The sequence below is a fragment of the Neopsephotus bourkii genome, unplaced genomic scaffold, assembly GCF_033783945.1.
Source record: "Neopsephotus bourkii isolate Nb327-2 ecotype Australia unplaced genomic scaffold, CSIRO-AGI_Nbou_v1 NB_1652, whole genome shotgun sequence".
Lineage (NCBI taxonomy): Eukaryota > Metazoa > Chordata > Aves > Psittaciformes > Psittacidae > Neopsephotus > Neopsephotus bourkii.
Window position 1 is genome coordinate 493757 of NW_026902126.1, and position 25036 is coordinate 518792.

At 55.2% G+C, this 25036-nt stretch overlaps 1 protein-coding gene across 1 annotated transcript; it reads left to right on the plus strand.

Annotated features, from left to right (window-relative positions):
* Positions 1-1078: 1078 nt before the first annotated feature.
* Positions 1079-23400, plus strand: WSCD2 (WSC domain containing 2). Its single transcript, XM_061374678.1, has 9 exons — positions 1079-1322; positions 9339-10250; positions 13814-13928; positions 14429-14613; positions 15412-15533; positions 16528-16702; positions 17675-17839; positions 18927-19127; positions 21533-23400. Exons 2-9 carry the CDS (start codon positions 9875-9877, stop codon positions 21883-21885), a joined length of 1692 nt encoding a protein of 563 aa, XP_061230662.1. The 5' UTR covers positions 1079-1322; positions 9339-9874; the 3' UTR covers positions 21886-23400.
* Positions 23401-25036: the final 1636 nt, after the last annotated feature.

Consider the following 25036-nt stretch of genomic DNA (forward strand, 5'->3'; position numbering starts at 1 on the left):
TGAGGATGCACTGTCCCTCGGGGGAGACAGTAACAGGATCCATCCCTCCCCTCAGCTGCTGCTTTCCCAAAGCTCCCGGCCTCCCCATCACTGTCTCTAGGAACCGGAGCTGCCAGCAGGATATTGGGATACTGGAGTGCATGAACCCAAGGTATCACAGCCTCCTGACTGGGGTCCCCCTGCACCAGGCAAGCAAGGGGCCTAAATCCCCACCCCTAATGCTTAAAGTTGCCAGTGAAGTGGGAATAGGGAGATCCCCTCACATTAATCCCTTCACAATCATCATTTTTCCTATTCCCAGAACTGGGAAGTTTTCAAATTATTTTTTTCCATTTATCTGACACAAATATATATTTTATTTTGGTTTGGTTTAGTTTTTATCTGATTTTGGTTTACTATTTTTTAAATCTTGCTTTATTATTTGATATATTATTATTTATTATAGATATTTTGGAGAAGGAATTTTTGCAAGGGCATACAGTGATAGAACAAGGGCTTGAACCTGCCAGAGGGGAGACTGAGCTGAGCTCTTAGGCAGAAGCTCTTCCCTGTGAGGGTGCTGAGGCGCTGGCACAGGGTGCCCAGAGAAGCTGTGGCTGCCCCATCCCTGGCAGTGCTCAAGGCCAGGTTGGACACAGGGGCTTGGAGCAAGCTGCTCCAGTGGAAGGGGTCCCTGCCTGTGGCAGAGGTTGGAGCTGAGTGAGGTTTAAGGTCCCTTCCAACGCAAACCAGGCTGGGATTTTGTTTTCTTTTTATTTTATTTAATTTTATTATTTTATGTCAATTTATGTCATTTTATTTAATTTCATTTTATTTCTTTTCATTTTATTTCATTTATTATTTTTCCCAGACCTCTGCCTGGCCCCGAGTCCCGCGGCTCAATGGGGCTCTGTGTGTGAGTGTCTTGCGGGAACCACATCTCCCTCCGCACCCTCAGCATCCCTTGCCCTTGAGCGGGGCCGGGGCTGGCCGGGAGCCCGTTACCGGCCCCGACCTCATTCCTAAACACGCGTAAAAAGGGCAAGAAGGCGGAGAGTCGGGAGGGAGGGAAGGGAGGGGAGGAGAGGAGGGGGTTAAGCGGCGGCACCGGCAGCGCCGCAGGCCGGCGGATGGAGCCGACTCGCATCGGGGCTGGATGGAGCCGTTAAGTAACGGCGCCCGGGAGCGGCGGCAGCCGGGCCGGGTCCCTCCGCACCTTCCGCCGCCGGTATGAGCGGGGCCCGGTGGGGGCCGAGCCGCAGACAGCGACCGGCGGCCCCCCCGGTCTCAGCCCCGCTGCGCTCGGGGGCGGCCGGTGCATGGAGCGGCGGCGGCCGGTGCGGGTAAGGAGGAGGCGGCGGGGGGATAACGGGAGGGTACCGGGGGCTCCGCCGCTAACTTGGGCTGCGGGGAGGTAGGACCGGGGAGTAACGAGAGGGGAAACAGAGGGGGAAAGGTGAAAAGCGCAACACATGGAGGGGGGGAACCGGCCCCGGTGGGGGGGATGCGGGGGGGGGGGCTTTCCGGCGAGCCCGGGGTTAAGGATGCTGTGCGGGAGTTGTCCATGGATCTCGGCTTGGCAGAGATTGTTCGGTGTTGTGCGCGTTTCGGAGGGGTTTTTGCTTCGGAGGGGAGCGGGAGATGGGGAGGGAAGGAGAGAGCTCTGCTCTTCCCACTCCTCCTCCTCCTGCCGGGACTTTGTGCAGGAGCAGCTCGGCAAGGGAAGTAGGGAGAGGGGGTAATCCTTCCAAAACCACCTCCACGGCTTGCTTCCTTTCGGTATCCACGCTGAGAACTTAGTGGAATCTCTTAATCTGAAGTTAAATAAGCGTGTGCAGGGAAGCAGAGGCAGTGGGGAGCTGTGTGAAGGTTACCTTGAGCTCAGCCTTTGAAACCCTTTTTTCCATGAGGCAGGATTAAATAAAGTTTCCCAGCTATCTGGAGCTGGGAATCACAATCCGGCAGCAAGGACCAACCTTGGCCCTGATCCCCCGGCACATTCCCTCCCTGTGAGTGCTGTATCCTTCCAGGGACTTGTGCTGAGTTATCCCTTATAAAAGGGGCTGCCCCTGCTCTGGGCTTGGGAAATGCTCATCTTGAAGTGCTATCCTTGTGTTGGGCACTGTTAAGCACGAGGGGTTCCCTGCACTGGGGTTCATCAGCAGTTATCACTTAGTGTATGTGCCACTCATACACACGCTGCTGGGAGCAATGCGCAGCCAGGGGCGGATTCCCTATGGGGTCTTGCTCAGCCTTGGATGGTTTTCCCAAGCTCCATGGCCCAGGAGGTGAGTCCAACCTGCCGCAGCTGGGCTGCAGGCACTTGGGTCCAGCGCATCTCACTCCTGCCCTGATCTGCTCCTGGTTTTGGGGTCCCTGATCCATGCAGGAACCAAACCTCTGCCCATCACCGTGTCCTCCCGCAGCCCCATGCAGGGCTGGGTCCCCAGGAACACCCCTCAGCAGGCCTCAAGGCTCCCATGTTTTCCAGGGCTGAGGCAGGATCCCCCTCTCCCAGCTTTGCCCCATGGGGAGTGCAGCATTCCTGGGGCTTAGCATCCCCCTCAGCTCAATCCTGGCTGGCTGGCAGATCCCAGAAAAATCCTTGCTTCTTTTAAACCTCTCATTCCCCTTGGACTGCCAAGTCCTCAGTTGCCCCAAGCCATGCAGGAGCTGGCTCTGCTCTGGGATAAACCTCTGTGCTTGGGTACCTCCATTGCAGTGTGCTGGTCTTGTCTGGAGCCAGGAGCGCAGCCTGGGACAGGGGACAAGTGTGGGCCATGAGCGCTGTTCAGTGCTGCTTAGCGAGGAGTCAGATGTCCCCAAGCTGCAGGGTCCATCCATCCCCCTGTTGGGATGGAGATCTCCAGGGCCTGGGGGAGAAGCAGGGTCCCAGGCAATGTGGGGGGACCCAGAGGAATACACTAGAGGCCAGGCTGGGTTCAGGGTAACCCCGACCCTTCCTGGAGCCTGCAGTATTCCTGGGAAAGGCAGATCTCTTCCCAAACCAGGCCTCCATCTCCCTCATGCAGCAGGATGCGATGTGCAGGAGAAGAAAGAAATCCGCCCCCCCAGGAAAGGAGGCTGTAAATCAAGGGCTGCAAGAACTAATCTTCCTCACTCTATTAATTCAAATAGGCTGCAGAAGGCATTGTCTGCTGCTGCAGAACCTGGTTTCCTCATTGCCCCGGTGCTCTGTATGATCCCAGATTACCAGGAGCTGAGCGAAGCCTCCATGGCTGAGACCTGCAGGAGCTGATGTGGGCTTCAGAGGCACATTAGCACCTGGGGAGCCAGGAGGGGTTCATCATGGATTGAATGTGCTGGACCCTTCTTTAGGGCCCATGGAAGATGTTTCAGTGGGGCTGAGACACCACCATGGTCGCTGTGGACCCCATCAAGGTCCTTTAACGTGGTTTATGCTGCTCTATGTACAGTGAGTGCACACAGCACATACATAGGTGCTGCTGCTGGGGTGCATTTATGTTTCACCTCCCTTTGGCACATGGCAGCTGAGTCTCATCACCTCCATTTCCCCTGCATCCAGCTTTGCTGAGCCAGCGCCTGGCCAGGATCCAGCTGCGCTTCCCTAGGGAAAATCCCTGCCTTCCTCCCGCCCTCCTCCTCCCTGCCCAGCTCGGAGCAGCCTGGTATCCCCTCCGGTGCGTGTCTCGGCTCGCTAAGTCTTATTGAAAACCATAACTGGATTTTGCAGACTGGGCATAAAATACCTAGGACATAATACGTATTACAACTCATTAGGTTAAGCCCATTTACAGATACACAGCGTCCTCTGAATGAAGTTAAATCACCTTTTTCACAGGGCTTAAGTGTCAAAAGGTGCCACAGCAAGGATGGGGAGAAGGCAGAGAGGGAGCACATCCCTGGGAGCATCCCTTAGTGTCACTGAGACCTCCCTGGTGTGACTTCTCCCAAATACTGCCGTATGTCACCACTGACACATCCAAATGGAGCTCCTGCTCTGCCCTCCTAAGGAAAAATGTGGGTGTCATGGGGGAATAGAGGTTTTTCAGCATTGAGATTGGGGATGAGGCTGATGCCAGGGGCTGGCATCGGTGTGTTGGGTGAGGATTGTGCTGGTCGTTTGTTTCTATTGGTGAAAATAGTGTGGGATCCTGCCTGGTTCTCAGCGCCCACTCTCTGCATCTTGGAATGCCGTTAGCAATGGGAGCAAACGAGGGAGCTCCCTGCTCCTTCCACCAGCACAGCGCGGCCCTGCCAAAGGAAACCAGGGATAATGCTGGTGGAGAGTCAGGTAACACATGTGCTTGGGGTGGTGGCAGGTCAATCACTCATAATGGTGATGATGATGATGCTGTAACACAGGGTGCATTTGAGTAGCTGGGATGGGAGTACTGGGTACACTGACTGCAGCATCTCTGCTGTGCCAGCTCCTTTAAATCACCCACCCATTCCACACTATTCCCTGCCTGCCTAAATTTCCAACTACACAGCTATTTCCTTCCCTGCCTTTAGCATTGTGCTTTGTAAATGATTCATGGCTTAAAACATTATGTTTTTCATGAGCTGCTTTCACACTTGCAAGGGGAATTCATCCTACAGGAGCCTGGAATGGGCTTTGATGTAATTGCATGTGGAGGAGCAGAGCATGAAGCAAAAAAGCCTCCTCTTTGGCTCTACTTGGGCCATTGTAAAGCAAAATACATGGGGAAGCGCCAGCAGAGCCCTGCGGGCTTCTGTGTGCTGCAGAGGTGGGATTACCTGGAAACCAGTGGCCTGAAGGCAATGCAGTTCTTTGCTTTCAAGGGCTGGATGATCCATGCTGCACCCTAGCTTGGATTTGTTTTGGGAACCCCCTCATCTGCCTTATAGCAGATCCCTACCGCTGTGCTATAGGTGGCTGTGGGGATCAGAATCCCTTGGTTGGGTATCAGCATCACCTGGGTGAGGACCAGCATCTCTTGGGCAGCTCTCAGCATCCCTTGAGAGGGGGTCTGGGGTGTTTATGGGAATCTGCAACCTCAGGTAGCTCAACAGCAAATGCCATATCAAAAAATGGGGTTAAAGTTGCTTAAATCGGCTTGGTGAAATGAAACAGCCCTTATGGGACACGGTGCAGGCCCTGGGCTTTGCTGCAGGCAGTGGTTGGTCATTGGAGTAACCTGGGGCAGGATCCAGCACTTTGCTGAGTTATAAATAACGCAGCACCAGAACAGGGCTGGTGCACGCCCTCGGATGGGTTCTCATCCTCCAGGGAGGCTGTGCAATTAGCATGGCCCTGTTCCTGTGGATAGCGAGGCCTTTTAACGATGCTAATGAATTAATCCTAGGCAGACTGGTCCCTCTGGACGAAAGGATCTGTGATACTTCCTGAGCTCAGAGCCTTGTGCCTAAACTGGGCTTCAGGTTGTGCCTTCCCCTCGCCCTGGACTGTCAATACATCTTCTCCAGAATATTTAAAAATCACTTTTTTGCCCATAAATGTGAAATCCAGGCACTTAATCCCAGCCTAAACCCTTCCATCGATCCCCAGCAAGGAGGAAGATTTACAAACCCTGCAGCGCGCTTGGAAATCCTGCACAACAGCCCATCAGCAGATGGGCAGGTCCTGCTCTGGGTTTACAAATCAGGCCAATAAATGCCAAATAAGAGCTTCTATTCCTTTGCATATCTTGGTGGTTTGGCCTATGGAAAGGATTTAAAAGCTCCTCAGGGGGGGCCTGGGCAGGGATGGAGCAGCCACTGCTTGCTGCAGCACCCAAAAGCTGCCGAGTCAGCTGGTTTTGAGCACACCCCAAACTTTCCTCAGCACAGGGTGTGTTCAAACACGTTTCTCAGCAAAATGAAGTCAGGGAGTGGCTGAATAAATCAGCTTTGCTTCCACTGAAAGGCAGACGGACTGCTCAGCATGCAGGGCTCGCCCTGGTCCATGTGTGCTGGGTGCTCGAGGGGAGGCGCATCAGATGGTCCAGACATTCCCTGCTGCGATGGAAACCTCGATTCTCAGTGTCCCAGTTTAGCTCAGCTTTGTTCCCAGCAGTATTTAAACTCGGCCCGATGCAGCTCATTTGCTGCTTCAGTTTTAAGGAATGAGAAAGGGTGAAAATCCATTTGCATGGGGCTGAAGAAGATGATGGCAGCCTTAGCTGGGAGCTCAAATTGCCCATCTTCTGCTCAGGCAGCAGTGGCAAGCTCCCGCTGCAGTAGGATGGAAGCTGAAGGGTCAAGATATGCTAGCACCAAGGCTGCCCAGTGTCCCTGGGTGTGCATACTGGTGTCACTGGTTGGCGCAGGAGCTGCTTTGCAATGGCAGCAGCCACCCTGCAGTACCAAGGGTGAGATGGAAGGACATGGGGCTTTCTGTGGTCCCCGCACCAAAGTGGGCGGCTTTGAGTGACAGCTGGTCTAAGGAGCACACAGTACACTGGATATTGCATGCCATGCACTGGGTCCTGCACGCTGCTGCATTTCCAGGTCACCCAAAGGTGCTCAGCAGGGTATAGGGCCATTCACCCCCCATGCTGGGGCTGCCATGTGGGACCTAGGTTAGTGCGAGCACGGTGGAGCAGGGGCCCCTGAGCTTGTGGTCATTAGACTCCATCTCATCCCTGTGTATTTTAAAGCCCTATTCTTTCCTTGTCCCTCCGATAAGGAATGCTAATGATGTGATGAAATCAGATAGTTCCGTCGCCTTCTCCTTCTAATGGAACTCTTGTGTTCGTTAATTTGCTGTTTTTAATGGGCTGATTGTTCTCCTGTGCTGGGGGAGCCACGTGAGCCCTTCAGTGTGTTTTGCCGTGGTCAGATGTGAGGTGGTGCTTGAAGGCAGCTGAACCTTGGTGCTCAATAATTGCAGAGCAATTTGGAGACAAGACCCAGATGTATAATTTATCTGTGCTTCGTTCAGCCTGGTCACAAGCGGTCACAGAGATGCTCGTGGAGTCCCCTTGGGACCTCTGCCCACCTCCCCATGCACTGGGGAGGGAGAAAAACCTTACATTAATGAGGATTTCTATGGCCTGCAGGGCAAGTAATTGCAGAGGGCTGATGAGCTCACCTGCCTCACTACTGCTGCCTCTGCAGAGGGAGGTGGGGTGCTGAAGGATGCTCAGCATCCTGCTTTTGGGATGCTTCGGCTCTTGGCAGGAGCGTGGCCATGGAGGTAGATGAGGATCAGCCCTCCCTATTCCCCAGTCCCAGCTGGACCCGCTGCCTGCTTGTATTGGTGTGAAGTGCCTGGGAAAGCCCCGTGCTTGGCTCTGCCCTGCTTTGGCTCTGGGTGCCAAAGGGTTCCAGGGGAGCAGGGAGGGATGCCTGGAGCAGAGCCCAGCTGACAGCCTGGAATGACTGGGTAAGTGGGTAGTAACCAGGTGAGGGCTGGGGAATAAATCCCCTCCATGCCCTGGCTGTCCCAGCAAAAGGCAGTGGATGTGGCTCCTGCCTGCAGTGGTTTTCCTACAGCAGCCTTTGTACGCGGCCTCCTGCAGCAGCCCATGAAAGCCCGGTCTTACCATGCTGCCCACTGCACCGTGATTTAATGTCACCATTATTAATCACTGCTCAGGCTGATTAATGTCACCATTAGCTTCGTTAAAGTGTGTCACTGCTGTCTCCTGCCGTGCTGCAGGCATGGGGAGCTGCGGGAGGCAGAGCCTCATCAGAGGGGGGGAGCAGGATGGGGTGAGGATGGGGACCAGCAGCATCTGCCCTGCTGCTCCTTCCACCCCAAAGCTGCTGCACCAAGGGGCGATGGATCCGTCCTGAGGGATGGGGCTGGTGGGGTGCACAGAGCAGCGTTGTGGGGCGCTGCTGGCATTCCCCATCCCTGGATGGCCATCAGCAGAGTGAGCCCCCCCTCAATTAGCCTCCCAATATCCCAAGCCTCTGCCTGTTTGGGGAGTGTTGGTGCTGGCTCTGTTTGCTGTTTGGAAGCCATAGCCAGCGAGGGAGCTGTAAGCAGAGCGCATTATCTCCTCCAGACAATTAGCAGAAGCATTAATGGAATATATGCAAATGTGCAGTAATTGACCTGCGACTCCGCAGTTCATGATGGAGAAGGATGAGCTCCAGATGGCTTAATGATAGTAATTTAAGCCCCTTCTTTATATGCTGTGTTTCCTTGCCACAGTGTGGCAGGACCAAGCCCAGGCAGGGAGGAGGGTGGGTGACAGCAGGGATGCTGGGGACCAGGGACAGCCCTGGGGATACCCCATTTACATCCCAAACCACTCTATATCCATTGCCCATATAAAGTCCCAGGAAGGGTAGGTTGAAGCATAGAACAGGATGGGAAGCTCTAAGTTCCCACGGAGCATCCCATTCCCCACTGGCTGCTGGCCAAGGAGCATGGGAGAGCAGCCAAACACCAACAGCTCCATGGGATCCTGGGGCTGGGGGATGTTCACCCATAGCAGAGGGGGCTGGACCTGCACCCATAGAGGTGCTTGTAGATGCAAGAGCCTGAATAGCAACCGGTCTCCTGGCTCGGCTGCTGCTCTGAGCTTACTCAGCCTTTACTCAGCCCAAGGGGTTGTTACCCCACAGTGATGTGCTCCATGCAGCCTGTCTTCAGCTCCACAGGAGCTCACCTGGCGGAGCCAGAGGTGCTTGGATACCCGCTGCGGGAGCTCAGATTAAAATATTTATGTATAATTCATGCCATATGTTCCACCAATATTTTTTATTTAATCAACTGAAGACAGATGGCAGGAACATGGAGGCCATTAAACGAATGGCACTTTGTCTTCCCATTTATTTTCCTCTCCTTTCCTAAAATAAGATGAGTCCGTGACAGGCAGCACATCCCAGGCACGGGGCTGGCCCTGTCCCCACTGAGGTGCCAGAGTGGCATCTCCCACTGTGAAGCCAACCCCACCATGTAACCTGGGGTGGTGGTGTCCTCAATAGCTGGAGGCTTTGGAGGAGAAGAATCCACCTGAGGGAGAAATCCTGGTCCATGGGAGAGCCATGCTGGGGATGGCATGGGGACAATGTGCTTCTGTGGGGTCTCCAGCCCTATGTGTGTGTGCACATCACAGAATCCCAGCCTGGTTTGGGTTCGAAGGGACCTTAAAGCCCATCCAGCTCATCCAGGGACCCCTTCCACTGGAGCAGCTTGCTCCAAGCCCCTGTATCCAACCTGGCCTTGAGCACTGCCAGGGATGGGGCAGCCACAGCTTCTCTGGGCACCCTGTGCCAGCGCCTCAGCACCCTCACAGGGAAGAGCTTCTGCCTAAGAGCTCAGCTCAGTCTCCCCTCTGGCAGGTTAAAGCCGTTCCCATTGTCCTGTCCCTACAGGCCCTTCCTCACCCCATGGAGGGATGGGCACTGCGATCCTGCGGCGCTTTCCTAAGCGTGCCTTTCCCTTTGCCTTGCAGGTGGAGGTTTCTTGCCCTGGGCGTGAAATGAATGGGGCGTCCTCAGACAAAGGGTCCCAGTCAGCCTCTCAGGCCCCGAGACGCGTCCAGGGACTTTCCATTCTTCGTCTCAAAGGGCGCCGGTGCCGTTTCCATTAGGGAGATGCTCGCTGGAGCCGGTGCTGCAGAGCGGAACGGCGAGCGGGCGAGGAGCTGCGGCAGCTGATCGGCTTTCAAACCGCCTTCAAACCCTCCATTCCCTTAACATGATCCCTCCATCAGCCACGGCCCAGGGGCACAGCCGGGGGGCTTTGCCTGGAGGAGAATAAACCTAGGACAACGCTGAAGAACCAACCCCTCTGTGCGCTGCAAGAGGGGACGGGAAATCCACCCTCACTGCCTTCCCCAGCCCGTGTAGGGCTGGGCAATAACTCACCCTGCAACCAACGCTTTCGGGGCAACCAAGGAGCCAACCCCAACCCAAGGAGGGTCAAACCCCTCCTTTGGAGCATCCCTGTGGCCGGAGAGCAGCTCCCCACGGGAGGGATGAAGACGCTATGGCCAAGTTCCTGGTAAAACTCCAGCGGTACTTTCGGCGGAAGCCCGTGCGGTTCTTCACGCTGCTGGCTCTCTATTTGGCAGCCGGGAGCTTGGTTTTCCTGCATTCAGGCTTTGCCGGGGAGTCCACGGTGACAGGGAACCAGCGCGGCACTGGGACCGGCGAGGGGCCAGGGCTGCCCTACCTGGGGGTGATGCAGCTCAGCCGCGGCTTCAAGGCGGCGGCGACGGTGCCGGAGCGGGGACGGAGGCACGGCCCCTGGTTCAAAAGCACCTCCAAGGAGCCGGTGGAGAGGAGCAAAGGTGGAGACTACAGCAGTGCCCGGAGCCGTGCCATCAGGAGCAGGAGCGGCCGCGAGAAGGAGGAGGACAGAGGTACGGGCTGGGGATGCGCTGTGAGGGGCTCACGGTCATAGAGCCATGGAATGGTTTGGGTTGGAAGGGACCTTAAAGCTCATCCAGTCCCAACCCCTGCCATGGGCAGGGACGCTTTCCACTAGAGCAGGCTCCATCCAACCTGGTCTTGAGGTGCCTGGTCCCTCCTGGCCTCTCCCAGGGAAAGCCTCATGCACTGGGGCCGTGGTCTCCAGTTGGTTTGGTTCTGCACCCCTAGGAATGAATTTCTGAGCAGGTACCCCCATAAATGTGTTTGTATTACTTATGCACTATATGCACGTGCTACTCGAGCACTGAGATTTTCTTCCCGCATCCCATGGACTGCCCTGCACATCCCCTGGGGTGCAGCACCCCACTTTGGAGACCACTGGTCCAGAGGATGCTCCCAGGAAGATCTTTTTCTGTCTCCTTCCCCTCCTTCCTCCTTTCCCAAATGCCAGTAATCCACCTTCACTTTTCTTTCCCACTTGTGTCCCTGCCCATGACAGGGGGGTTGTAACTGGGTGATCTTAAGGTTCTTTCCAACCCTATTCTATGATCCTATGATCAAGCTCTGAGGTGCACGTTGCTGGGACAGGCACTTTTGGGGGTGCCAGTTGGGAAGACCCTGTCTTCATTCCATCCTTTCGCAGTGCCATAGGCCAAACTGCGGTTGAATTCAGTTGGCCCCAGTGACCGCTAACCCTAGATCTGGGGCCTCTTTGCTTTGTGGGGTGGTCAGGCAGGGACTGGCTGCGGTTGCTTTGTGGGCAGCGATGTGCAGGCAGGGCTGGGCTTTGGCTTTTCAAGCCAGGAGATCCCTGCCTTGATGCTGGAGCAGGGCTGTTATTAATGAGCAAGGATGAGCAAACGTGGGAGTTCTCATTGATTTCTAAGGTGACATTTATTTATCCTGAAGGCAGCAGAATTCGGGTGGCTCGGAGCTGCCCATCAGGGCTTCTACATCCCAGTGGGTATTCATCACCTCCCTCACTGGTACCCACAAGCACCCAGTGCCAGCAAACCTCACCCAGACGCACCCTGCATCCCCTCTGTGCTGGCTCAGGAAGGAACTGGGAGCAGGAGCTGATGGAAAGGTGTTGGGATGCTGCCAGGCTCTTCATTGCCTGTCTCTGCTCATTCCCCTCTCCTGAGCCTGAGGGGGGGTGAAGTGTCTGGTGGGAGGATGCTGTCTCCTGGGGAACCCTGGTGTCCATTGCTCTGGAGCTTCCCCATGAGGCTTGGCACAGGCAATTCCCTGAGCATCCCAGTCCGGGAGCTGCAGTTCCCTGGACCCTTGATGGAGCAGGGGGTGTATGGCTCAGGGAGAAGGAGGAGCCCCCCAATCCTGTGGCAAATTGGGGGTTCCATGGGGGTCACTGTGCTGAGCCAGGCTTGGTCCCAGGGCACCGGGGGCTCATCCTCAACCACCAGCCCCATGACAGGTCAGTGCTGATGTTCCCCCTAGGCAAGATGCATGGTCCGGGCTTGGAAGCAGGAGGAAGACTGGTTTGTGGTGCTTAAGGGACTTTCTCATGCTAAAACGAGATGAAAGAGGGTTTCCCGCTGTGCCCCCATGCAGAGGTGTCCCTGGGAGCATTTCTGAGGCTGCTTTGCTCCATTAATACAAATTGATGTTTAGTGACTCCTCACCAGCTGGTTCATGAGCCCGAGCTGTCAGTCACCATGAGAACCCCAAGCAGTGCTCCTATCCCCAGCCATATGTGACGTGTCCACCATGATTAACCACCGGCACCACCGCCTCTGTATGCCCAGCCACAGTGCGAGCTGTAAGGGATGGGGAAGGGCTGCTGGGCTCGGGCATCACTGGCTCATAGTTTGTCTGGGAACATCATCTTTGTCCCTGCTGAATCCTGCTGGGAAGGCTCAGTGTGGGCAGCGGGTGATGGGAGCCAGCGCAGAGCTGGCAGCTGCAGGGGATGCGGTGCCACCATGTGAGCATCTCGTCAGCTCCCAGGCAGATGGTGCAGAGGAATTCCCTAAGGAATTCCCTCGAGCTCCATGTACCCGCCGTGCCCATGGGGCTGGCAGGGCCTCAGGGATGGGTGCTGAGCCCTGCTCCCCTCCGAAGTGCCCCCTGCTTCCCTGGGCAGTCATGCAGGAGCAGGCAGGTTTTAATGATGGTGGTAATTAAGCAGGGGCCGGATTAACAGGGCGGCTGTGGAGGCTTTGCCACGTGAAATCAATTCCACAGGGAATACTGCTTCTAAACTCAGCTCTGCTTTAGTGTGATGGGCGGCTCTGGCTTCACAGGGTGATGTGCCTCCCTCCTCATCCTCCTCCTCCTCCTGGCTGCACTGGTGGAGGCCCAGGGTCAGGCTAAGGCACAGTCAAGGGCAGCCCTATCTGCCAGGGAATGGCTTCAGCTCCTCTACATCCCCATGCAAAGGTGCATCTCCTGCCTCCGATCAGGGGTCATTTTGGATGGTGAACCCTGGGGAGCAAGAACCATCCCCTGGCAATGCCCAGCATCGCTTCCTCTCTGCCACATCCATCTCTGGTCCTTTACTGGATATCTCCTCTCACTGCTCAGCACCCTGCTGCAAGCTGTGCCTAACCCAACCCAGCAGCTCCCCCTCCTCACTCCTCCTTCACTTCTGTCCTCCCATCTCCCTAATTATTCCAGTTGCCTTCCCAATACGTCGCAGCACGCATATGTCAAGAGCAGTGGGCTGAAGGTAATGCGCATCAGTCACCAGCCCTGTGCAAATAACTGGAGTGATCCCGCAGTGGTTGGATCTGTCAGGGCCGAGATGAGCTGACCTGCACAAACCTGCTCAGCGCGGCGGAAATGCCACGTTATGCTGAGAGTAATTGAGAGCAATGAGCTGTGACTGTGGTGCTTCAAGTTCCTCTCAAGCCTCCTCCTCCCCCTGCCCCCAGGCTGGCTTAGGGGTGGTGGTTTGCAGTGCTGGTGGTGGGGAGTGTGTGTGGGGCACACCATCGATGGGGTGTACACATGGAGTTGGTTCAGGGACCCCCCCCAGATGCAAAATGCCAGCAGGAGGTGAGAGGTTTTACCCCATAGTGTGGTTTGGTATTGAAGGGACACATGGGGAGATGCTCTACTGTTACGATTTGGTGTGTGATGGAGACATGGAGATGGAAGGAGAGGCACGGGGTAGTCTCCGTGCTTGCCTAGAGCCATTGCTTCACTCTTGAGCAGAGCAGGGCAGCCCTCATCTCTGCTCCTACCCCATCTGTATGTACTTCTCCATCCTGTGTTGCTGGCATGGCAGAGTGGAGGGGGTGAGTTATTTTACCCTGTAACTTACCTCTTTTTGGAGCCACTTTGCTCAGTGTCGAAGCTGGTGGGAAGGAAGATGGACAGAGAGGAGAAGCACTGGCGCAGATCCACAGCATCCTTTCTGTCCATAGTGGGTGTCTCTGCCTTTAGAGGGGCCTGTTGTACCCAGAGCTCGTGTTTCTAAAGCAAACCAAGCTGTGCATCCCTATTAGGGAAGAATCAGAAGAGGAGGGTGGGGATTAGGGGGCTCATTCCTGGCTGGCTCTTACCCCCTTCTCCTCTCCTCTGTCCCCAGCAAGATACATTGGCTGCTACGTGGACAACACTCGCCGGCGAACGCTGCGCGGCATGTCCTTCTTCGACTACAAGAAGATGACAGTCTTCCGTTGCCAGGACAACTGTGCCGAGCGGTAGGACAGGCACCACGTCTCCATCGATCCCCCCCCACATGAGCAGGGCACTGTAAGGGCTCCGGTGTGGTGCTGGGGCATCCTTGAGCACTTCCATCCACCAAAGCGATGGCCCCCACCAACACAACCTCCCCTGCTGGCACAGGGAGTCCATGAGCACTTGGGTAGACACACAGATTCCTTGCTGCAGGAGCTTTCTCCTTTCCCCAGTGTTAGATGCAGGATGTGAGCTTACCATGGTCTGTGCCAGCAGAATAGGATAGGACAGAACAGAATAGGATGGGATTAGAATAGGATGGGATAGAATAGGATAGAAAAGAATATTTCCAGTAGGAATGGACCAGAAATGATCATCTAGTCCAACAAAGCATCCTTGGGATTCAATGCTGTTTCCAGATCAAAGTGTGAGCCTGCTGCAGCAGGGATGCTCCTGCAAGACCCCATGGCTCCAGGGGGTTGCCTGGGGATGCGCTGAGCACCCCTCATCTCCCTCTTCCCAGGGGATACCTCTATGCAGGGCTGGAATTCGGTGCTGAGTGCTACTGCGGGCACAAGATCCAGGCGTCCAACACCAGTGAGTCCGAGTGCAACATGGAATGCAAGGGGGAGAGGAGCAACACGTGCGGTGGGGTCAATCGCCTCTCCATCTATCGCCTGGAGCTGGCCCAGGAGTCTGCCCGGAGATGTAAGTTGGAGCCATGGATGCAGCTCCCTGCACAGCCCTGGGGTCTGTGCTGTGGGAGCCAGGTTGTGGCTGGAGAGATGTGGTTTGAAGGTGGTTTTCAGGGCGTCTGGGGGGACTTTGGATGGAGACCACTTCCCGGATGGACCATCACTGTGTTCAGTGGGTGCTGCCGGCAGAGCTGGCTGTGGGATGAAGGATGCGTGGGAGTGCCGGAGGGAGCTGAGGGTGCTCCCCATCAGTAGCACTCATTTGGCTCCCAATTAGGCAGCATTATAATTACCCACGTTTGCTGCTTTTCTTCCCTCACTCCCAAGCAATGGGAAGGAGTTCAGAGCTCCCACCACCAGGCATGCAGTGAAGTAGTAGAGCAGAGGGGCTGAGGATGCCTGGGTAAATGCAGTGATGGGTGAGGATTCAGGATGGGAACCCTCAGGGCACCAGTGCCAGGTGGATGAGGCCAGACCCTGTTGGCTCCATCCCTCCTGCAGCCTGGGATCACCGAGGTGATAAAAATAGGGAAGAATGAATAAACCCGACTTTGCTGCCGGGGCTTTCTCTCTGGTTTTGCACTGTAAGCAGCCAGGCGAGCTTGTTAGCAAGTGTTGAGTCACAGCCAGAGGGTGATGAGAACTGGAGGGAAGCAGCGCTGTGCTGATGGAGGGGATGTGCAGGATGATTGAGAGGATGGGGATGGGGACACTGGGGCGCACAGGGTGGCAGCAGCATCGCTTTTGTGGTGCAGCCTTGTGGCTGGACCAGCATCGCTCTCAGTGGTGCTGTGGTCCTTCTCCCTTGCAGATGGCAGTGCGATATTTCGGGGGTGCTTCCGCCAGCCAGACAACGTCTCCATCGCCCTGCCCGTCAGCCAGCTCATGCTGAACATGTCAGTGGACAAGTGCGTGGACTTCTGCACTGAGAAGGTACCAGGAGTGCAGGTCAAAAGCTTAATCATCTAAATTGTCATCCGGAAGGGCCACAGTGGGTGAACTGTAATCTGATTTAGTGCCATAATTATGTGTATGCTGATTACAGCGGATCAGATTGCTGGTCTGTGTCCCTGCCATGGGGAGGGACTGGACTGAAGGTCCCTGCAGGGGCAGCACCCGCTGCCTGCCCTGCCTGCTCCCCATGGCTCTGCCCCTCAGCAGTCAGGAGCATCACGGGGTCCTGCTCTGGTCCAGGGATGCTGCAGCGCGCTTTGCTCCTGCAGTGTGATGCCATAAGCAGGGAGGGGAAAGGCTGCCAGTGGTTATTGCTGGAGTGTTTATTAACTAGAATTAGCTAAATTATCAGGTGAAGGATGTTCGTGTCCTCCCTTTGCTGCCTCTTTGATGGAATTTTTGCCTATTGATGGAATAAACCATCACAGCGGTTAAACACAAGTGACTGCTCCATCACTGGCTCCACTTTCCCATCACTGCTGGGAGAGCTCAGCACAGAGAGGTGTAAATAACCAGAGCCCCTAAATTAACCTGGCATTGCCAGTGGTAAATCACTTGCCAGCTGCCAAATGGGCTTGGAAACATCAATGAGGCTTCCATGGGGCTGTCTGATGGCTCTTAGTAACCTCAGTGTGAGTGGGAAACTCGTAGATGAGGTGCCTCCATTCTGCTGGGAGCACCAGTGCCTTGGGGAAGCTGGGGCTCAGGTGTTTTTGGGGGTCTGCAATGAGCTGCTTGTGCTGCAATCATCTTGAAGGATGCTGCAATGAGCTTGAAAGACACGGCAACCAGTTCAAAGGATCCAGCAACCAGTTCAAGGGATGCAGCAACCAGTTCAAAAGATGCAGCAACCAGTTCAAGGGATGCAGCAAACCACCCCGCGCTCTGGGGCAGCGCAGATAGGGGCAGAGGAAGGGTGTGCTGCAGGGGATGAGGATGCTTCTGGCTGCCCTCCCTCTGCCCATCCCTGCAGGAATACCCACTGTCAGCACTGGCCGGGACCTTGTGCCGCTGCGGCTTCCCCACCACGCTCTTCACACTGCACGAGCGCGAGGACGAGCAGCTCTGCGCCCAGAGATGCGCTGGGGAGGAGTTCGAGAGCTGCGGCACCTCCGAGTACCTCCTCGTGTACCAGACCCAAGTGCAAGGTGAGGTGATGCCGGGCTCACCCGCCCTGCAGGGATCACTCCGGCGTGGGGACCGGCACCGGTTTCCCATCCCCTTTCCCGGGAATGCCGACAGAAAGCGAGCGTGAGCTTGCGGCATCCGTTTGGCTTTCATTAAGAATTAGCATTTCTTTTAATTTCCTGGGAAATCAATCCTCCCCTGAACAAACAGCTTTAATTACTGCCTGACTCAGCTGCAGGGTACCGCACTTTGCCATCTGCCTCCGGCAGCATCCCTCCTTGCCGGTGCTTGTCCCTCCTTGTCGCTGGTGGTACCCAGCATGCCGGAGCCTGCAGCCGGTGCTGAGCCCACTGGGGCTTTGCTGGACAAAGGGGACAAGCTCCATGGAACAACATGGGGGGAAAAAAGCCATGACCAGGCTGAAAGGCCTTGGGAAGCTGTGTGGAATGGGCTTCTATGGATAGGAATACATAGCTGTGTAGAATGGGTACTACCCTGCAGGCAGTGGGACCAGTAGGAACAGGGAAGCACAGAGCAAGGGGAAACCTGTTGCTGGGAGAGGAAAGGAGCCAGTGAGGACCCAAATTCAGGTGGTTTTGCTTCAGAGCATCTCAGTCTCAACACAATCCCTGCTTTGGCATCCGAGGCTGTGCTGGAAACACTTGTGCATTCGTTGATATAAAAAGCAGGAATATTGCTTGGCAAACGCACCCGTGTTACTCACTCTTCCCTGCAAGCAGCTGGTAATGGCAGAGCACCTCCTGCTCTCTTCTTTAGGACTTTTTGGGGTGCTTAAGGCTTTTTGGGGTCTTCAGGAGTGCCCCACATGCTTTAGGCAGGGTGCCTTTCCCTATAGCTTCCACCTGCTCCCATCCTACCCCAGCATCTTCCCAGGAGGCAGGAACCATAAGGAAGTGGGATATCTCTGTGGGATAAGCACATTGCTTACCCATGATGTTTATCCACCCCTGACGTGCCTGTCCCCACTGCAGACAACCGTTGCATGGACAGGAGGTTTCTCCCGACCCGTGCCAAGCAGTTGGTGGCCCTGGCCAGCTTCCCTGGCGCCGGCAACACTTGGGCACGGCACCTCATCGAGCTGGCCACCGGCTTCTACACCGGCAGCTACTACTTCGATGGCTCTCTCTACAACAAAGGTGAGGGGGATGTTGCTGCCGGGGGTGCACCGGTCCCACCTCCGCTGGGAGAAGATCCTGGTGCCATCCCTTGGGTCCACCTGGAGCCGGGTACCACTGATGCTGCTCCATGGGATGGTTTGGGCTCTGTGTGTCCTGGTTCAAAGGGTATCAGAGGGGCCTGACATCATGTGTGCATTGTCCATAACCTCCCTGTGATGCCCACTAACCTTGGCAGGGGCCGGTTTGGGGTTTCTTCATGATGCTGGTGGTTTGTAACCCACTGTGGGGGTTGGAATTTTCTAGAAGAGGGACTGGGGTGACCCTGATCCAGGCAAATGAGGCAATTCTTATGGTTTTTACCCCAAGAAAAGGGTGATGGGACCAAGCATAAAGAATGAGTTTAAAGCTGAAAACAAAGCTCAAGGCAGGCATGAAGCTTTTCAAGGCAGAAATTGGCTCCTCCTAATAACCCACCATACTGCAAGGGGGAGGGAAAACACCAGTTTCCCATTTTATAGCCATTCACAATAGTTTTACTGTAGACATTGAAGGTTTCTTCTGCTTTTCATTCTCCTTTTGCAGCTCTAAGAGGAAATCCTCCTTGGCTGGGATCTGTACCTGAGATGCCCCCGTAGCTGGTGGGGTCTGTACCCAGGATATCCCCAAAGCCCTGTTGGTCTAACACCATAGGCAACACATCTCTAGTTGCTGTAATACAGCCACTTCCAGCTTATCTCCCCCTTGGCTCTGTCAGCACACCATTCCCGGCTAGCCTGGGAGGTTATGCTTTGCCAGGAGTATAAAGGGAATGGGAATGATGCTGAGCTCAGCCCTGATACAGGGGATGCGGTCCCCTCTGTGGACCTCCCCATGGCATCACCACAGCCCTGTGCTCATCTGCAGCCCCATGAGCATGAGGGTTTTCCCCCTTTCCCTCTATACTCTGTCTGGGAGAGGGATGCAAATTCTACCTGAAGCCCCACCTGCTTTTATCCGTCTGTATTTTACAGCCTGGAATTCCTCCATCATTCCCTTTCCCTGTTCCCTTTCCCTGGTTTTCATCCACATCAGCACTGGCCACGTCTCACTCGCTCTGTCCTGGCAGGGTTCAAGGGCGAGAGGGACCACTGGCGAAGCGGGAGGACGATCTGCATCAAAACCCATGAGAGTGGGCAGAAGGAGATCGAATCCTTCGACTCGGCCATCCTGCTCATCCGAAACCCCTACAAGGCGCTGATGGCCGAGTTCAACCGCAAATATGGGGGGCACATCGGCTTCGCTGCCCATGCCCACTGGAAGGGCAAAGGTAGGGCTTGGCTCCCATGGGAACCTTTTTGGGGTGTCCCTGTTGTAGGACCATAGAATCGCAGACTGGTTTGGGTTGAAGGGAACTTAAAGCTTTGGGCAACCCATTCCAGCACCTCAGCACCCTCACAGGGAAGAGCTTCTGCCTAAGAGCTCATCTCAGTCTCCCCTCTGGCAGGTTCAAGCCATTCCCCTCGTCCTGTCCCTACAGGCCCTTGTCCCAAGCCCCTCTCCAGGTTTCCTGCAGCCCCTTTAGGCACTGGAGCTGCTCTAAGGTCTCCCCTTCAGGAGCCTTCTCTTCTCCAGGCTGAACCAGCCCAGCTCTCTCAGCCTGGCTCCAGAGCAGAGCTACTCCAGCCCTCGCAGCATCCCCATGGCCTCCTCTGGACTCCCTTCAGCAGCTCCACATCCTTCTTATGTTGGTGGCCCCAGGTCCATCTTGTAGCACCACCTCAGCATCACCTGGCACGGCTGAGGTGTGATAGGATGGGATGGGGAATTGGAGATGCTTGGCTGGTCAGTGCTGTGTTAGGCCACAAGAGCAGCAGCAAGGAGGAGGCAATGCCCAGGGACATGAGTCTGTGACAGCATCCTGGTGCCAATGGGGAGGGAATTGATGGGCAGGAGCCCAAGGACCCAAACTGCCCCTTCTTTGAAGCAGCTCTTCAAGGCCACCCCTTGGCTGGGCAGGTTAGAAGCAGAACAGGCTCCATGACCAGCCCATCCCTATGGACAAGGGGGTGTCGGGGTGTTATCTCTGTGTACCAGCTGCTCCAGAGGCGCTACCTTTCCCATACACAGGCGTACGATGGAGGCTTGTTAATTACAGCAATTTACAAATTGCTGTTGTGGAATTGGCTTCATTGGAAAGAGTTAAAATATTTAGCTTGATTGAACATCTGCTACCCTTAATTCCGAGTTTATTTAAGGGGAGCTTTTGCTGTTGTTGCTGTTATGTGCCTGGATTTCGTTATCGGCATGCGCTTGCAGCGCCGGAGACGACCCAATTCCACTCTGCCCATCATCCTATCCCTTAAAACCAGGGAAGGGACATGTCCCACTGCTTCCTTAGTGGGTTTTATCCCATGGCAGGTCCCTGGATTGGCATTGCCCCTGTTGTGGTTGATCATGAGCTTTTAGCTGGACTTTATCCCCATCTGCTGCATCCCAAAGCACAACTGCAAATTGCAAAGGGGGAATCAGGAGGATCCCTCACTGGAGCCCCAGCATCCTGGGAACTTCCTGAGCTTCCAATCCCCCCCATGCCTGCTCCGTGCCTCATACCCCTGAGGGAAGGCGTGGGCCAGACAGAGGGGCCCCTTCCCTTCACCCTGCATGATCCAATTTGGATACACATCAAAATACATGACCGGATTCTTTCCAGAGGCTGTACAGTGTAATTAGCTGATGGGTTAATTGTCAGGTTAATTCGCCATTGGAACAGCTTGCCCAGGAAGATGAAGCTTTTCCATCGCTTGAGGGTTTTATCAAGCTGGGAGGGATGCTGAGAGCTGCGGTTTGGTATCAAGAAGGTGTCAAAGAAAGACCCCCATTTCACTGACTTTATGTGGGGCTCATCCCCTGGAGGACCCTGAACATGGAACTGGGTGTCCCTTGGGGACCATCAGCACCCATCCTGCCCTCCTGCCAGTGTGGGAAGTGAACACTCAGTGGGGGCAGTTCCTTTGTGTCAGGTTTGCAATTAGTGTCAGGTGAGATGTTAAACGCATCATCCAGAGGGCAAAAAGAGATTAAATGTAGGTAATGGAGATGGGGCATGGGGCTGCTGTCCCCATCCTGCCCTGCAGACAGCCCCTTGCTCCCTGAAACCCCAACCTCCACACCATTTCCTTCTCCCAGGAGCTAACTGGGGATGAATTTAGGGACAAATCCTTGTCCTCTCCTCATCCTCACTCACAGCTGCTGGTGCTGGGGGATTTTCCTTCCCCCCCGCCCCATTCCCAGCCCCATGTGGAGCCCACAGGCACCGTGAAGCCCTGTTTGGTTCCGTGACATTAACTTTACGCTGTTGCTGGAGCGGTTCCAAAGCAAAGTTTTATGTGCTATGATTACACAAGGTGAATTGTCCTGTGTGTGTTTAATGAAACAGATACTGTGTTTAATGATTCTGCGGGGAGTTAGGTACAGTCAGGCTATTAATCAGGCATCACTTGTGTGGGGAGGACAAGAGGAAGAGGCAGATACGCAGAGCTTTTATGAACCACGAGATAGATGCGAGCGGCGCTTCCATGGAGAGTTGTGGTTTATTATTGATGTTTCGTTATCCCTTTTACCACCCAATTGCTATGGGAGGGTCGATCAGTGAGGAGGATAACTGGAAGGGCTCAGCCCTGGGCTGCGGGAGGCCATGGGGACACCCCATTGCTTTTAACCCTGTCCTTCCAGAATGGCCGGAGTTCGTGGCTAATTACGCACCGTGGTGGGCAACCCACACGCTGGACTGGCTGCGTTATGGCAAGAAGGTGCTGGTGGTGCACTTCGAGGACCTGAAGCGGGACCTGTTTGTGCAGCTGCAGCGGATGGTGGGGCTCCTGGGCATCGCTGCCTGCGAGGACCGGCTGCTCTGCGTCGAGGGGCAGAAGGATGGCAACTTCAAGCGCTCCGGCTTGAGGAAGCTGGAGTACGACCCTTACACCCCCGAGATGAGGAAGGTGATCAGTGGCTACATCCGGACGGTGGACACGGCTCTGAAGCTCCGCAACCTCTCGGGGGTCCCCGATGATTACTATCCCAGATGATGCTGACAGCGGCGGGGGGACCTGACCCTGCGTGGCAAGGAAAGGCTCGGTCTTACTGGCCTCTGCCTATTCCACCCAGTGGGTGGCTTCTCTTTTAATGCTCCATTTGCTGCTATTAGCTGTCGATCAACTCCCTGCATGAGCGACAAATGGTCACAAACCATCGCTGAGCTTGCTTGGCCGACGCCGATGTGGACCCAAGGGGATGCGGGTGCTTTCCTTGCTGCGGCGTTCCCACTCCTTCCCACTCCTGCTGCAGCCCTCCTTGGCAATGCAAAGGGTGATTTGTCCCCTTGGGCTGGCTGGTGGGGATGCTGCATTGCTCGGGCAGTGCCTGATGCATCCTATGGCAGTGGGCATCCCCAAACTCCTCTCACTCATTGGCCAGCCCTGGAAGGATGCAGCTCATCCCTGCATGGATCCCATTGGAAGGAGAGACCAGGGGGTTGGTACCATGTGGGTGATGCTCCGTGGATCTGATCAGAGGTTATGGAAATGGGGAAGGCTGTGCTGGGGAGGTGGCTGTGTCCTACCTGCACAGTCCCTTGGCTCCATGGGCACCCTGGGGATGGGAATCCCTGGGATGAGGTTGGTGTTCCAGACAGTGCTGCTGCTCCAGCCCCAGTGTCCAGAGGGAGCCCGTGACCCTCCGCTTGTGGGGTGGCAGCCACCCCTATGCATGTGGGTGATGCTCAAGAGGGAGACATTGGCCCTGGACAGAAGAGCTTATGGGACCACAAGTCCTCATTTCAGAAGCTCACAAGCCAGAAGCAGTTTTGGGGGCTCCAAGTGGGGTCTGTGCTGCAGCTCAGCTGCTTCAAACCCTGCACATCCTGGGGATGGGCTTTTAGGTGTCCCTCCAGCCAAACCCCATCCCAAAACGGGTCCCTGCTGCCGAGCAGGAGAAACCAAAGGATCCCCATGGGCATCGGGAAGATGCCGTGTGCCAGGCTGGCTTTGTGCAGTGCTGCATGTGGTCCCCAGCCATGTCCCCTCCCTATGCCACCCTCCCAGCCCATCCCTGCCCTGGCTTTGCCCCTGTCTCCTTCCAGCCTGCAAGTCCCCTTTGGATGTAGGTGCAAAAGCCATATATTGTACACAGCCTTTTCTAGAGTTAGGTATTGAACGATTGGCTTTTAACTCTTGATCTTGATAGAAATCCACGCACAGGCGGAAATCCCAGAGCCACCCCCAGTCCATATTCCAAGAGAGGAGAAAAATTCATGAAGAAAAAAGGAGGATTTAAATAAGATATATTTTTCTAATGCACGAATGGGGCAGCGAGGGCAGGGCCGGGGCGCTCCCGTCCCCATCCCTCGGTGTGGAGGTGGGAGAATGGGTTTGTAGGGAGCATCTGCCCTGTTTTTAACTCTTCCCTTGACAAACGGCTGGAGGTTTTCCAGGAGAGGCAGGGAGCCCCATCCCGGCAGTGGGAATCGAGCCCCGGGGCTGCCTACCTCGGTCAGAACAAATCCTCAGGTCAATCCAGCTATTAAAGGAGAGTTCTTGTTGCTATTCTGCCTTCCTGTGTGTTTGTGGGGCCAGCCCGATGCTCCCCATCCGTCCCAGACCCCTGGGATGCAGGAGCAGCTCCTCTCCCCCTGCCTTGCATCACATTGATGCTCTCCCTGCATGCGAACCACTGACAACGCAACCAAGTTGGGAGTTTGATTCCCTTTATAGTGGCCTTAAAGACAGGTTTATGGGGGTGCATGGTGGGAGCGGGGAGATTTACGGCTGGCTTTGCTCCCATTGCCTCCCATCCTTCCTGAGCGCCAGAGCAAGAGCAGGCTCGGTGCTGTTAATTCCTTTTCTCTTGGCTGATCTTTTCCTATGTGGAATTGGAGAAATCCCTGGGGTTTTTATAGCCCTGGGTTTGCAGCAATCAAGATGCTTGCTGGGAGTGATTTGTTCTGATGGGCATCAGCTGAGGAAGGGGCAGTGTTCCCGTCTGCCCCTGCAGGAATGAAACCCCCAAAGCCAATTAATCTCTATCATCTCTAATCTCTGCCAGTTAAGCTCTCTGGCACCTGTATAGACCCCCTTCAGATGCTCAGGCTATGGCTTTGGAAGGGGAGATGTGTTGGGGGGTGCACCCCACATCTGCACAGCCCAAGAGCATCACCTCCACAAACCCCTTCAGAGTGGGGAGCAAAAGGGCCGAGGCAGCTCCCTGAGCACCAGCACCATCACCTCACCTCTCGTGTTTATCCCCTCACTGTGGCTTTAAGGCTTCCTGAACCCTAATGCCTTTATTTCTCCACAAGTCTTTATTCTGGTTTTAATTTGCAATGACACGGACGGGTTGGAAATCGTTCCCTCCCTCTAAGTGTGTGCTGCACATCTGGCTGCACACACAGACACATGCACCCCACATGGGGAGGGTACCGTGTCTCTGCCTCCATCCCTGCTAATGCAGTGGCTGCTGCAAGCAGGAGCTGAAGGGTGATGGTTTATCTTCTATTTACTTACTACATTCCAGGCTATATTTTTACCACATGGGACTGGCATGCAGTAATAAAACTGATCTCCCACCCCAGTAAGAGAAGCCAACCATCCTTTCCACATCATTTTCACATGCAGAGCTCTTGACATTTAATAGCCTGCCTCTGTAATGCCATTAGCCTGGCTCATCGGAAGCACTGCCATGTGCAGGCAGGGCAGGCAGCACCCAGTGAGTCCATCATGGGTTCTAAAAGCAGCGAATCTTAATGCTTGTCTCAGCCCCAGCAAGGCCTGAGCATCCCTGGGTCATGCAGGAAGCTCACACAGCCTCAGCATGGAGCTGGGGGTGACCCTGATCCCGCTTCCCATCTTCCTGCACTCAGACCCATCTATTTTCTGCAGTGTCTCATCCCGGGGAATGTTTTCCTCCCTCCCTGGTCCTGCATCGGCAGAGACTGCATCATCCAGCATCCTCCCTCCTGGGCTGGATGGGTTTCCCTGCGTTGCCGTAGCAACAGCGTCTGCACCAAAATTCCCTGCTTTTCCCCCAATTCCATGTGGTTTTGTGCTCAGCGGGCCCTGGTGGAGATGATGCTGGAGGAGATGATGCTAAAGAGCAGCTCAGGCTAGCAAAAGGCAATGAATGCCCCTTTGGGCTGGATTCAGGGGGTTTGGATCAATGACCCTAGCGATGCAAATGATGCTG

What these genes read in the sequence shown, in the direction of transcription:
- WSCD2 (XM_061374678.1), top strand. Translation starts at nt 9,875, where the DNA reads ATGGCCAAGTTCCTGGTAAAACTCCAGCGGTACTTTCGGCGGAAGCCC. An exon ending in CCAGGAGTCTGCCCGGAGAT is followed by an intron (nt 14,614 to 15,411) that starts GTAAGTTGGAGC and finishes TCTCCCTTGCAG; the next exon opens with ATGGCAGTGCGATATTTCGG. An exon ending in TGCCCACTGGAAGGGCAAAG is followed by an intron (nt 19,128 to 21,532) that starts GTAGGGCTTGGC and finishes CTGTCCTTCCAG; the next exon opens with AATGGCCGGAGTTCGTGGCT.